At 47.9% G+C, this 14,072-nt stretch overlaps 1 protein-coding gene across 1 annotated transcript in view; it reads left to right on the forward strand.

Annotated features, from left to right (window-relative positions):
* The window catches only part of MEI1 (meiotic double-stranded break formation protein 1), a 98,142-nt gene extending 84,283 nt beyond the window's left edge, over positions 1 to 13,859 (forward strand). Inside the window, exons 27-31 of the mRNA XM_054469945.2 lie at positions 8,314 to 8,395; positions 8,855 to 8,961; positions 9,893 to 10,024; positions 10,217 to 10,329; positions 13,612 to 13,859. Of these exons, the coding sequence (XP_054325920.1) occupies positions 8,314 to 8,395; positions 8,855 to 8,961; positions 9,893 to 10,024; positions 10,217 to 10,329; positions 13,612 to 13,657 (480 nt within the window). The 3' untranslated portion in view covers positions 13,658 to 13,859. The remainder of the gene's footprint in view (positions 1 to 8,313; positions 8,396 to 8,854; positions 8,962 to 9,892; positions 10,025 to 10,216; positions 10,330 to 13,611) is intronic.
* Positions 13,860 to 14,072: the final 213 nt, after the last annotated feature.

The raw sequence follows: 14,072 nt of genomic DNA on the forward strand, positions 1-14,072 counted from the left end.
ATCTCTTGACCTCTTGATCCGCCTGCCTCCACCTCCAAAAGTGCTGGGATTACAGGCGTGAGCCACCGCGCCCGGCATTTTTATTTTATTTATTTATTTATTTTTATTATTTTTTTAGATGGAGTCTAGCTCTGTTGCCCAGGCTGGCGTGCAGTGGCGTGATCTCGAGTCACTGCGAACTCTGCCTCCCGGGTTCACGCCATTCTCCTGCCTCAGCCTCCCGAGTAGCTGGGACTACAGGCACCCGCCACCACGCCCGGCTAATTTTTTGTATTTTTAGTAGAGCCAGGGTTTCACTGTGTTAGCCAGGATGGTCTTGATCTCCTGACTTCATGATCCTCCCACCTCGGCCTCCCAAAGTGCTGGGATTACAGGTGTGAGCCACCGCGCCCGGCCTATTTATTTATTTATTTTTGAGACAGAGTTTCGCTCTTGTTGCCTAGGCTGGAGTGCAATGGTGCAATCTTGGCTCACTGCAACCTCCGCCTCCCAGGTCCAAGTGATTCTCCTGTCTCAGCCTCCCGAGTAGCTGGGATTACAGGTGCATGCCACCATGCCTGGCTAATTTTTGTATTTTTAGTAGAGACGGGGTTTCCTCATATTGGTCAGGCTGGTCTCGAACTCCTGACCTCAGGTGATCCACCCGCCTCAGCCTCTCAAAGTGCTGGGATTACAGGAATGAGCCACCACACCCGGCCTGTTGTTATTTTTTAAATACAGATGGGGTCTTGCTATATTCCCAGGCTGGTCTCGAACTCCTGGCCTCAAGTGATCCTCTTACCTTGGCCTCCAAAAGTGCTAGGATTACAGGCATAAGCCACCAATTCTCTGCCTGGGTGAAACTTTTAAAGCTACAGTGACAGAAACAAAACTCAATTTGGCTTATAACTGAGAAGTCCTGGGGTCAATACTGGCTTCAGGCACAGCTGGATCCCAGAAGCTCAGACAAGGTCATCAGACTCTTTCCATCTGTTGGCTTTATATTCCTCACTGTCAGCTTTATTTCTATGAGATAGTAGGATGACCAGCAGTAGCTCCTAGCCTATATCCTCTAGGGAAAAAAGATTCCTCTTTCCTTATAGTTCCCAGAATTGAGTCTCATTAGGCTGGCTTGGGTAATATACCAGTCACCATGGCTGGGGCGTGGGATGCCCTGATTGGCCTGGCTTGCGTCAGTGCCCTCTCCTGGAGGCCACGGCATGTGGTCAGCTCTCCATAGCCCAGGTGGACTGAACCCAAGACAGGGATGGTTCCCCACGGGAAAACTGCTACCAGAAGAAGGAGGGGATCTAGGGCAAGCAAAAGCATGTCTACCTCCAAGGGATTTGTGTTTTATGGCTTAGGAGACACTTGTAGATCAGTGTTTATGTAGCCATCATATCCCGAGCCCTGACCCAATGTCATGGCCTATGAAGGATACTGGGGGCCCCAGGAAGATGTCCCAGGAGTGGGCCCTATGCTGAGTTAGCGGTTGCTGAGTCTTGTCCTGTGGCACATCCATGCACGAGGCTCTGTGCTCTTTAGGAATCAAACATCTATCCTATTATAGCACTTAGCTCTCTGTTTCAAGTTTCCATTTTCATATCACTCTTCCTTTAGCCAGGCTGTGATATACTCAAGGGCAGAGTCTGAGTCTGGTTAATCTTTGTGTGTCCTTCCCCTTGTGGGTTTAAAGCTAATTTATAATTCAGGAATCAGATGAGAACCAAAACATCAGCTTTATTGCTGGTAAACATCATAGTAGAATATTGGCTGGGACTCTGGAACAGAATGGGCTTTTTTTCCTGCAGTTTTCAAACATACAGCAATGAGAGAATTTTACAGTGAACATTCATACACCCAACACCTAGATTCTACTAATAACATTTTATTATACTTGCTTAATCATATCTGTCCAAAATGAGCTTTTTAAAACACCCTCCTTTTTGCCAGACCAGGAACCACAGGCGGGAAAAACTGTGTTTGCATTATGGACACTTAGCCAGCTGGCCAGGATCTTAAGAGTTTAAGTTCATGGGAGCATAATCTCTAATACCTTAATCCTGCCCTGATGGCACAGTAGATCTTAAGCTAGTGTCTTGCCTGCTAGATAAAACCTTCCTTGGGTGAGGAGGGCCAGTTAGGGAAATGCTTTCTCCCTAATGTTTCTAAAAGCGCTGATGTTCCTGTTTTAAGATTCAGAACAGGAGGTGTGGGGGGAATGATTTCCCAATACCCAGCACAGAGCTTGGCACAAAATTGGCATCTGGGAATGTTTGTTGAATGGATGAAAACCACAGAAATTAACATTACATGATCTCAGCCATTTAGGCACTCACAGATTATAAGAAACACAAATAGCTACATCTAATACCAAAATGACCTATTAGCAGTAGAGCATTCCTAATACAAAAGTCCAAAATCCGAAATGCCCAATAAACATCTGCTTTGAGCATCATGTTGGTGCTCAAAAGTTTTGGATTTTGGAATATTTCAGATTTCAGATTTTTAATTACAGATACTCAACCAGTATTTGTTTGTTTGTTTTTGAGATGGAGTCTCGCTTTGTCGCCCAGGCTGGAGTGCAGTGGTGCAATCCCAGCTCACTGCAACCTCTGCCTCCTGAGTTAAGTGATTCTCCTGCCTCAGCCTCCCATGTACCTGGGACTACAGGTATGCACCACAATGCCTGGCTAATTTTGTATTTTTAGTAGACATGAGGTTTCACCATGTTGGCCAGGCTGGTCTCGAACTCGTGACCTCAAGTGATCCACCCGCCTCGGCATCCCAAAGTGCTGGGATTACAGGCGTGCCCAGCCTCAACCTGTATTGGAAGGCTGCACAGGAGAGGTAGCATTTGAACTGGGCCTTGAGTGATGAGAAAGCCTTCTTCAAACCAATAGCCTAAACACTAGGGTGGGGTGCCAGTGAGGTTTGTGGTTTTTTTTTTTTTTTTTTTTTTTTTTTGAGACAGTCTTGCTCTGTCACCCAGGCTGCAGTGCAGTGGTATGATCCCAGCTCACTGCAACCTCCACCTCCTGGGTTTAAGCGATTCTTCTGCCTCAGCTTCCTGAGTAGTTGGGATTACAGGTGTGTGCCACCACGCCTGGCTAATTTTTGTATTTTTAGTAGAGACGGTTTCACCATGTTGGCCAGGCTGGTCTCAAACTCCCGACTTCAGGTGATCTGCCCACCTCGGCCTCCCAAAGTGCTGGGATTACAGGTGTGAGCCAACGTGCCCAGCCACCAGTGAAGTATTGTATAGCACTTTCACCATTCGCCTCTCATGCCCAAGAGCCTAGGTGTCTCCCTGGCCTGTGACACTCAACTCTGCCTCTGGCAACTGTTTATTTTTATTTTTGAGATAGGGTCTTGCTGTCGCCCGAGCTAGAGTGCAGTGGCATGATCATGGCTCACTGCCACCTTAACCTGCTGAGCTTAAGTGATCCTCCCATCTCAACCTCCTGAATAGCTGGGACTACGGGTGTACACCACCATGCCCAGCTAATTTTAAAATACTTTTGTATTGGTAGTAAGGCCAGGCACGGTGGCTCATGCCTGTAATCTCAGCACTTTGGGAGGCTGAGACGGGCGGATCACTTGTCAGGAATTTGAGGCCAGCCTGGCCAACATGGTGAAACTCCATCTCCACTAAAAATACAAAAAAATTAGCCGGGCGTGGTGGCGCGCACCTGTAATCCCAGCTACTTGGGAGGCCAAGGCAGGAGAATCACTTGAACCCGGGAGGTGGAGGTTGCAGTGAGCCAAGATCATGCCAGTGCACTCCAGCCTGGGTGACAGAGCAAGACTCCATCTCAATAAATAAATAAATAAATAATAAAATAAAATACTTCAGTAGAGATGATATCTCACTATGTTGCCCAGGCTGGTCTTGACCTCCTGGGCTCAAGCAATCCTCTGGCTTTGGCCTCACAAAGTGCTAGGATTACAGGTGTGAGTCACTGCACCTGGCCTTGTTTTAATTGTAGTAAACTATATATAACATAAAATTTAGTATTTTAATCATTTTAAGTATATGGGTCAGTGGCATTAAGTACATTCACATTGTTGTGCAACTTTCACCATCATCCATCTCTAGATCTTTTCATCTTCCCAAACTGAAACTCTACCCATTAAACAATTCCCCAGTCCCCTCCCCCAGCCCCTGGCATCTACCATTTTACTTGCTATCTCTATGAATTTGACTACTGTAGGGACCTCATGTAAGTGGAATCCTGTATTTGTCTCTCTGGTAGTTTTTGACTCTCTGTCCTCAACAGTCCCTGGGAAGGGGAACCCAACCTGAGAAGCTCATGACTTCCCCTGTAGAAGGTGCTGGGCCTACCCTGCTTATAGGAGGGTATTGCTGAGGAGCTTGTCTTAGCCTTACAGTGACTGCCCTATAATTGCCTAGTGAACAGGACCAAGTAGGCTTTTCCTCTTTTCTCTCACTGTCACACTCCCGAGAAATTTCCTGGCCTTCTTTGTTCAGCCACAATGTCCCCTCTGTCACTGTCCAGGACCTCATGGCTATAGCTAAGCCTCCTTCATTCCCTTCAACCAGTTTGTTGTTTAAAACTAGTTTGTTTGTTTTTTTGTTTTGTTTTTTGAGACAGACTCTCATTCTGTTGTCCAGGCTGGAGTGCAGTGGCGTGATCTCGGCTCACTGCAACCTCTGCCTCCAGTTTCAAGAGGTTCTTGTGCCTTAGCCTACCGAGTAGCTGGGATTACAGGCACCTGCCATCACACCTGGCTAATTTTTTGTATGTTTAGTAGAGACAGGGTTTCGCCATGTTGGCCAGGTTGGTCTCAAAACTCCTGGCCTCAAGTGATCCGCCTGCCTCGGCATCTCAAAGTTCTGGGATTACAGGTGTGAGCCACCACACCCGGTCTTAAAACTAGCTTTTTATTCATTTGTTCATTCATTTGTTCAATGATTCATACATTCAGCAAATATTTATTCCACAGTAACCCAGCAATAGAGGAAGTCCCTCTCCCTTGAGCTCCCAGAATGGTTCATTCAGCTGTGAATTGAGTATCACATTATCATATTTTATTATATGATAGTGGTTTACATTGTCTTCTTCCACAGAACTGAAAACTTCTTTTTTTCTTTTTTTTTCTGAGACAGAGTCTCACGCTGTCACCCAGGCTGGAGTGCAATGGCGCGATCTCGGCTCACTACAACCTCTGCCTCCTGGGTTCAAGAGATTCTCCTGCCTCAGCCTCCTGAGCAGCTGGGACTACAGGTGCCCGCCACCATTGCTGGCTAATTTTGTATTTTTAGTGGAGACAGGGTTTCACCATATTGGCTAGGTTGTTCTCGAACTCCTGACCTTGTGATCCGCCCACCTCAGCCCTGAAGTGCTGGGATTACAGGCGTTAGCCACCACGCCTGGTCTGAAAACTTTTAGGCAAAAATGCCCCCTGTGTGGGAAGTCAGAGGAGGCTTCACGGAGAAGGTGACATTTGAACTCAGCCTTGAAGGGTGTCTAGGCAGAGGGAAGGGCATTCCAGCAGGACAACAGCATGTATAAAATCACATATTCTGAAAGTGCATGCTGGGGCGTGGGGTGTGATGAAGTAGAAAATGAGACAAAAAGCTGGGCAGAGCCAAACTGAGCCATGCCTCATATGCTAGGCTAAGAATCACTGTGCGAACTGTGGAAGGACATCTATCAGACTGTGTGTTTGAAAGGTCTCTCTCGGGCTGGGTACTATGGCTCACGCTTGTAATCCTAGCACTCAGGGAGGCCAAGGTGGGTGGATTGCTTGAGTCTATGAGTTCCAGACCAGCCTGGGCAACACGGCACAACCCTATCTCTATAAAAAATACAAAAAATTAGCTGGACGTGGTGGCACATGCCTGTAGTTCCATCTACTCAGGAGGCTGAGATGGGAGGATCACCTAAGCCCAGGAGGTTGAAGCCAAAGTGAGCTGTCGTCATGCCACTGAGCTCCAGCCTGGGTGACAGAGTGAGACCTGCCTCAAAAGAAAAAAAGCAAGTTCCCTCTCAGTCACAGTGGGGAAGATGGGGGCAAGGAGAGTGCCTGGAGGTAAGGCAACTGGTGAACAAGAGGCTGTACATGCAGATGACAGCTAGGCCACCCTCATACCCATGAAGGTGGCTAAAATAAGAACACAGGTAATAGCAAGTGTTGACAGGAGGTGGAGAATGTCCACACAAAACCTTGTATCTGAATGTCCATAGCAGCACTATTCATAATGATGAAAAAGTGGAAACAACCCCAATGTCCATCAACTGATGAATGGACAAATTGTATATCCATACAATGAAATACTATTTGACCATACAAAGGAATGAAGTACTGACACATGCTACAACATGGATGAACCTTGAGAACATTAAGTGAAAGAAGTCAGATACAAAAGAGCACATATCATGATTCTGCTTATGAGAAGTGTCTGGAAAAGGCAAATTCATGGAGACAGAAAGTAGATTAGTAGTTGCCTAGGGCTGAGTGGAGAGATGGGGGAATGAAGAGTGACTGCTGAGTATGGGGTTTCTTTTTAGGGGTGATGAAAATATTCTGGAATTACATTGCTGTGCAACTCTGTGGATATAATAAAAACTACTGAATTATATCCTTTAAAGGATGAGTATTATGGTTTGTGAATTATATCTTGATAAAACTATACTTTTAAAAACTGGTGTCAAGGGAGAAAAATGACAGTGAAGCCTAAGCTAGGGCTCTGGGTGCTGGTCCTCCTTGACACCTCTGGGCCAAAGCAGCCTGATGGCACCAGCACTACAAACTGAGTGCTGATCAGCTATGCAGCATCTTCAGCAGTTGGGTGGCCCAGTGCAGTGCAGTGGAAGGTATAGTATCTAGAGTCACAGGAATCTGTGTCAAAGCCCCTGCCCAGCCTCTGACTCTGAAGATGTTTAGCAAGTCACTTTTTACTAATCTTTATGTTCTCCATCTGCAAAATAAAAGGCTGACATGAGAACAGCCTCTATTCCCCCAGGAAGCACGGTGGAGGAAAGTGTTAGTTGAAATAAGAATAGAGAGTGTCCAGGGTCCACCATGCTGGGTCACATGGGGTGAAGGGGCAGGTCAGTGGCAGCAGAGGGCTCTGAAGAAGGGCTGTGGGCACTGGAGTGATAAGGGTGGTTATGGGGGTGATAAATATGTGTTTAAATTTATAAGAAGCCATCAAATTGTTTCCCAAAGTGGCTGCACCATTTTACCTTCCCACCAGCAATGTATGAGTGCCAGCTGCTCCACATTCTCCTCAACACTTGGTGTTGTCAGTCTTTTTAACTTTAGCTATTGGTAGATGTACAGGGGTACCTCATAGTAGTTTTAATTTGCATTTCCCTAATGACTAATGATAAATATTTTCATGTGCTTATTAGAGCATACAATTTTGATGAAAGGTCTTGTTGCTTTAAAAAAAAAAAGGGTTGAAACCCACTGGCTTAAGTAAACTGTGAAGCTCTTCCAGGGTCTGTAATCTATAAATCTTTTAGTGTGGCCCAGAGTCCATCTTCTTTTCTGAAACAAAGCACTCTTTGTTTTTTTTTTTTTTTTTTTTTTAGATGGAGTCTTGCTCTGTCGCCCAGGCTGGAGTGCAGTGGCATGATCGTGGCTCATTCTGCTCCCGGGTTCAAGCAATTATCTGCCTTAGCCTCCCAAGTAGCTGGGATTACAGGCGCCCACCACCACGCCCAGCTAATTTTTTGTATTTTTAGTAGATACGGGGTTTCACCATCTTGGCCAGGCTGGTCTTGAACTCCTGACCTCGTGATCCACCCGCTCGGCCTCCCAAAGTGCTGGGATTACAGGCGTGAGCCACCACAATGGAGTTTCACTCTGTCACTCAGGCTGGAGTGCAAGTGGTACAATCTCAGCTCACCGCAACCTCCACCTCCCGGGTTCACGCGATTCTCCTGCCTCAGCCTCCTCAGTAGCTGGGACTACAGGTGTGCACCACCACACCCGGCTAATTTTTGTATTTTTAGTAGAGATGGGGTTTCACCATGTTGACCAAGCTGGTCTCAAACTCCCGACCTCAGGTGATCCAGGCGCCTTTGCCTCCCAAAGTGCTGGGATTACAGGCGTGAGCCACTGTGCCTAGCCCAAAGCACTCTCTTGAATGTAGGTAAATCACACAGTATAAGCACTGTGCTCTGTATGAGGGTGAGAGATGAAGCCAACAAACATTTCTTGATTATCTACAGGACTATAATCCCAAATCTGAAATTCTGAAATCCAAGTAACTCTGAAAACCAAATGTTTTTTCTTGGTTGGCACCAAACACCAATGGTAGCAAAACCTGACCTGATTTTTTTTTTTTTTTTCCTGCAGAAGGACCCTCTATTGTCCCAGGCCTGTGTTGGCTGCCTGGAGGCCTTGCTTGACTACCTGGATGCCCGGAGCCCAGACATCGGTAGAAACTCTCCACATTACCTGATGTTCCCATGAGAGAGATAGAGGGGGCAACACCCTTCCACCCTCCTGCTCCAGCCTTCCTTCCCCTTGTGTGACTCATACTTGTTTTGTTTAATTCTTTTAGCAGCACTGCAAGGGCAGTCATGCCCATTATACAGATGGGATCAATAAGGTTCAGACAGGTCAAATGATGTGCCCAACCAAGGTCACAATGCTCTTAAGTGGCAGAGCCCTTCTTACTGCCTGCCTTCCACAATCATGGCGTATATAGTTTCACCAAGCCAGTCAACATAAGTGGATTAGAAGCCCAGGGAAGAAAGAACCCTGCTTGGGTCAGCTTGTCTGGTGCCCTGCCTCTAACTGGGTAGCCCCTTTTTAAGCCAATAGGAGAAGGTCTTCTTGAGCAATGTCCCAAGGCAAGGCCTTGGAAGCATTAACAACCCAGTGTTTCTTGAAGCTCTCCACGTGGCCTCCCAGCCTTGGAATCGGTTTTTGCTGTTTACCCTCTTGGATGCTGGAGATAATTCCTTCCTCAGACCTGAGATTTTGAGGCTCATGACCCTGGTAAGTGCAGAAAGGATATCTTGTGGTCTGAGGAGTGTCATGAGCTGGGTGGTGCTGAAGAGGCCAGGGTCTCCTTACTTTAGGTAACCCTAATCCTCAAAGAAGATGGAAGGGCTCGGCAGGCCTTCGCCCTACAAGAGACTTGCTGAAAGAATTCCTCTGAATGCCCGTATCTCCTCACTCCAGGGGACCCTGACACCCTTTCCCCTATTTCTCTCATGACATGTTGACCAGGGCCTGTCTACCACATGCCAGGTCTGCTAGATAACTAAGTATCAATGAACCAGATACTCTGCCTTCAGGGTCTCTCAGTCTAAAGAGGACGACAGACAAGTAAACTAGTAATGTAAATAGGAGGCTACAAGTGGTAGAGTAGAGGAGATGCTAACTGTGGGGCACACAGTAAGTGCCCCTTGAATAAATAACAAAGCAGCAGGCCTAAGAATGACAGCGAAGTGGATCAACAAGTAGTACATCAGTGGTTGGTGTAGGAACAAAGAGGAAAGAGTAATTGCTTCTCAGCAGTGAAGGTAACATTTTAGCTGTAGCTTGAGAGATTAACAGGCAGAGAGGAGGAAAGGTATTCCAGGTAGTGAAGTACGAACAACAGGTACAAGAGCACATGGTGGTATGTCAGGGGAGCCACACATAGTTCATTTTGGCCATGAGTGTTCAGTGCAAGGTTGGGGAGGAGGGAGCCAAGGCCAAAGGGGTCAGGAGGGCCAGCTCTCTCAGGATCTCACAGGTTGCCTTACTTACCCCACTTCCCCATGACACAGTCCCACCTCTGCCCACTAACTCTGAGCTCCTTGAAGGCAGGCAGGTTCTGTGGGCTTCAGGACAGTGTCCCCTAAAGTTGGGGCACAGCACTTGTCTATGATGAAGGAGATGCCAAATCACTGGGTGTTTGGGGCTTCTCTTCCTGGGCCAGTTTATGCGGTACCGGAGTAGCAGTGTCCTCTCTCATGAAGAGGTGGGTGATGTTCTGCAAGGTGTGGCTTTGGCTGACCTGTCTACCCTCTCGAACACCACACTCCAGGCCCTGCATGGCTTCTTCCAGCAGGTGGGTGGGAAGGGGAGGCCATGTAGCCACTGTAAAGCTAGACCCTCAAGACCATCTTCTCTTGGAGGGTGGGAGCTCTGGCCACAGTAGCCAAGGAATGGGAGGAGGGAAGTACAGAGGATGGAGGCAGTTAGGGCCTGTGTGGAGTGGGCACTGAGGAGGCCTGTCTTCCCTGCCCTCTTCTGCCTGCAGCTCCAGAGCATGGGACACCTGGCTGACCACAGCATGGCCCAGACCCTGCAGGCCTCCTTGGAGGGCCTTCCCCCTAGCACCTCCTCAGGCCAGCCACCCCTGCAGGACATGCTGTATCCTTTGTTGCATCTATGATGAAGGAGATGCCAAATCACTGGGTGTTTGGGGCTTCTCTTCCTGGGCCAGTTCATGCGGTACCGGAGTAGCAGTGTCCTCTCTTATGAAGAGGTGGGTGATGTTCTGCAAGGTGTGGCTTTGGCTGACCTGTTTTGGCCTGGGCAAGCTCTCCCAGGCCATAAGAAGCTGTGGCATCATGCTTCAGGACCTAGGTGCACTACAGTCTTGTCTTCTAAAGTAAGCAGGGGTCAATTAACAGTGTTGACAACAACAATGCCGTGTCCTGTTATTAAGTTCCTACAGAAATCAGGCACATTACATGCATTTTACATATATATATTTATTTATTTATTTATTTTTGAGATGGAGTCTTCCTCTGTCGCCCAGGCTGGAGTGCAGTGGCACGATCTTGGCTCACTGCAACCTCCGCCTCCCGGGTTCAAGCGATTCTCCTGCCTCAGCCTCCCGAGTAGCTGGGACTACAGGTGCCTGCCACCACGCCCAGGTTTTTTTCTTTTTTTTGTTTTTGTATTTTTAGTAGAGACGGTTTCACCATATTGGACAGACTGGTCTCGAACTCCTGACCTTGCGATCTGCCCGCCTCGGCCTCCCAAAGTGCTGGGATTACAGGCATGAGCCACCATGCCTGGCTACATGCATTATATTTAATCCTCACATCAGCTAGGAGTGTTAAGGTACTTGTAGTACAGGCTGAGCATCCCTAATACAAAAATTAGAAATCCAAAGTGCTCCAAAATCTGAAACTTTTTGAGTGCTGATGTGATGCTACAGGTGGAAAATTCCATACTTGACTTCACGTGATGAGTTGCAGTCAAAATGTAGCCAAAACTTTGTTTCATGAATAGGCCAAGTGTGGTGGCTCACGCCTGAGGCCAGGAGTTTGAGACCAGCCTGGCCGACATGGTGAAACCTCATCTCTATGAAAAATACCAAAATTAGCTGGGTGTGGCATGTGCCTGTAGTCCCAGCTACTCGGGAGGCTGAGGCACAAGAATCGCTTGAATCCGGGATGCGGAGGGCAGTGAGCCAAGATCACACCACTGTACTCCACCCTGGGCGACAAAACATGACTCTGTCCCAGAAAAAAAACAAAAAATTTTGTTTCATGAATAAAATTATTATATTTTTTACGTTCTTTTTATTTATTTATTTTTTAAGACAGTGTCTTGCTTTGTCACCCAGGCTGGAGTGCAGTGGTGTGAACAGCTCACTGTAGTCTTCACCTCCTGGGCCCAAGGGATCCTCCCGCCTCAGCCTTCTGAGCAGCTGAGACCACAGGTGCACACCAGCATGACTGGCTAATTTTTGTAGATACAGGGTTTCACCATGTTGCCCAGGCTTGTCTCAAACTCCTGAGCTCAGGTGATCTGCCTGCCTTGGCCTCCCAAGTGCTGGGATTACAGGCATGAGCCACTGTGCCTGGCCCATGAACAAAATTATTTAAAACACTGCATAAAGTTACCTTCAGGTGGCCGGACACGTGGCTCATGTCTGTAATCCTAGCACTTTGGGAGGCCGAGGTGGGTGGATCATCTGAGGTCAGGAGTTCGAGACCAGCCTGGCCAACATGGTGAAACCCCGTCTCTACTAAAATTACAAAAATTAGTTGGCTGTGGTGGCGCATGCCTGTGGTCCCAGCTACTCAGGAGGTTGAGACAGGAGAACTGCTTGAACTTGGGAGGTGGAGGTTGCAGTCAGTTAAGATTGCGCCACTGCACTCCAGCCAGGGCGACAAGAGCAAGACTCCATCTCAAAAAAATTAAAAATTACCTTCTGGCTATGTGTACAAAGTGTATATAAAACAAATGAATTTTGTGTTTAGGCTTGGGTCTCATCCCCAACATATCTCATTATTATAGGCAAATATCACAAAATTTGAAAAAAAATCTGAAATACAAAACACTTCTGGTCCCAAGAATTTTGGATAAGGGATACTCAACCTGTACCTGCCTCCTAGGGTTGTAGCAAGGACTTAAATGAGTTAATATATGTAAAGCAACAAAAACAGCTCCTGGCTTGGTGTGAATGTTGTATTGGTGTCTGTTATTCCTATTCCCTTTCCAAATAACGAAACTGAGGCCAGAGACATTCAGTCATGCCCAGAATCACAGAGCTAGTGATACAATCAGGATTTGACCTCAGATTTGCCTGTCCCCAAAGCTACATCACCGAACTCAGAAAGGAGCTAGTCCTTCCCCCAAGTGCTTTGGAGACAGTTGCCCAAGCACAGTTGGTTCAAGTGATCCTCAGCCCAACACACACACACTGTGTGTGTCTGTGTGACTGCCATGTTCTTAAGAAAGCTTGGATGGCGGGTGCAGTGGCTCACGCCTGTAATCCCAGCACTTTGGGAGGCCAAGGTGGGCAGATCACCTGAGGTCAGGAGTTCAAGACCAGCCTGGCCAACATGGTGAAACCCCATCTCTACTAAAAAAATACAAAAATTAGCTGGGTGTGGTAGCGTGCGCCTGTAATCCCAGCTACCCAGGAGGCTGAGGCAGGAGAATCACTAGAACCTGGGAGGCAGAGGCTGCAGTGAGCCAAGATCGTGCCACTGCACTCCAGCCTGGGTGACAGAGCAAGACTCCGTCTCAAAAAAAAAAAAAAAGAAAGCTTGGGGGCCGGGCACAGTGGCTCACACCTGTAATCCCAGCCAAGGTGGGTGGATCACTTGAGGTCAGGAGTTCTGAGACGAGCCTGGCCTACATGGTAAAACCCCATCTCTACTAAAAATACAAAAATTAGCTGGGCATGGTGGTGCACGCCTGTAATCCAAGCTATTTGGGAGGCTGAGGCAGGAGAATCACTTGAACCCGGGAGGTGGAGGTTGCAGTGAGCAGACAGCCGAGATTGTGCCAGTGCACACTCCAGCGCCTGTGTGACAGAGTGAGACTATGTCTCCAAAAAAAAAAAAAAGGCAAGCTTGTGGCTGTGGCAGTGGTCAGAGGCCCTCTGGTGGGTGGCTGCACCCAGAGACACTGCAGTCCAGAGGTGTGTGTGAGGGTAGTTTGCTTCCTCCGCACCCCTCTGGCTGCCTGCCTGGCTCTGCTCGTTGCCCCTTCCATGCAACAGTTCCCTGTTGAATAGCAACTACCTAGCCCAGGTGTTCAGGACCCAATTTCAGAATCCATCCCACTATTCTCAGGAGCACCTCTGTTCTTGCCTGAGCATTCTTGCCTGTTTTGGGCTCTGGAAGTGTGATGCCCCCATGGTTGGCCCCACTTCTCTTCTGTTTTCCTCTCATGTTTTGCTGCCAGCTGCCTGGGAGGGGTGGCTGTATCCCTGTCCCACATCAGAAACTGATCCTCAGGACTTGAAGGCCCGGAAGTGGAGAGAGAATGAGACCTGGAGACAAAGGGCATAATTGTTGGGGAAATGGATGACAGCTGAAGCTATTCATATGGAGCCATATACTCCATTGTTGAAATAGAATAAGGAAATAAAATGATACACTCACACGCCTGCGTGGGCTCTCCAAAAACACTGTACTACCTTGTCTACCGGAAGCTGGTTTCTCAGCCAGTTGGATAAGGGATTGTTTCAGCAAGGAGGCTGATGACCTCAGGGAGGGAGGGAGGGACGGGACAGGATTTGTTCTTGTAACAGCATTCAAGGAGTCAGCTGGGTGCCTCAGCTGTACTCAGAGAACACCAGTCAGGCCATCCTGGGGCTGGCAGGGCAGAGAAAGGCCTAGGGGTTGGGGCTGCTGCGATTCAAC

The sequence above is a fragment of the Pongo pygmaeus genome, chromosome 23 (assembly GCF_028885625.2).
Source record: "Pongo pygmaeus isolate AG05252 chromosome 23, NHGRI_mPonPyg2-v2.0_pri, whole genome shotgun sequence".
NCBI classification, from domain to species: domain Eukaryota; kingdom Metazoa; phylum Chordata; class Mammalia; order Primates; family Hominidae; genus Pongo; species Pongo pygmaeus.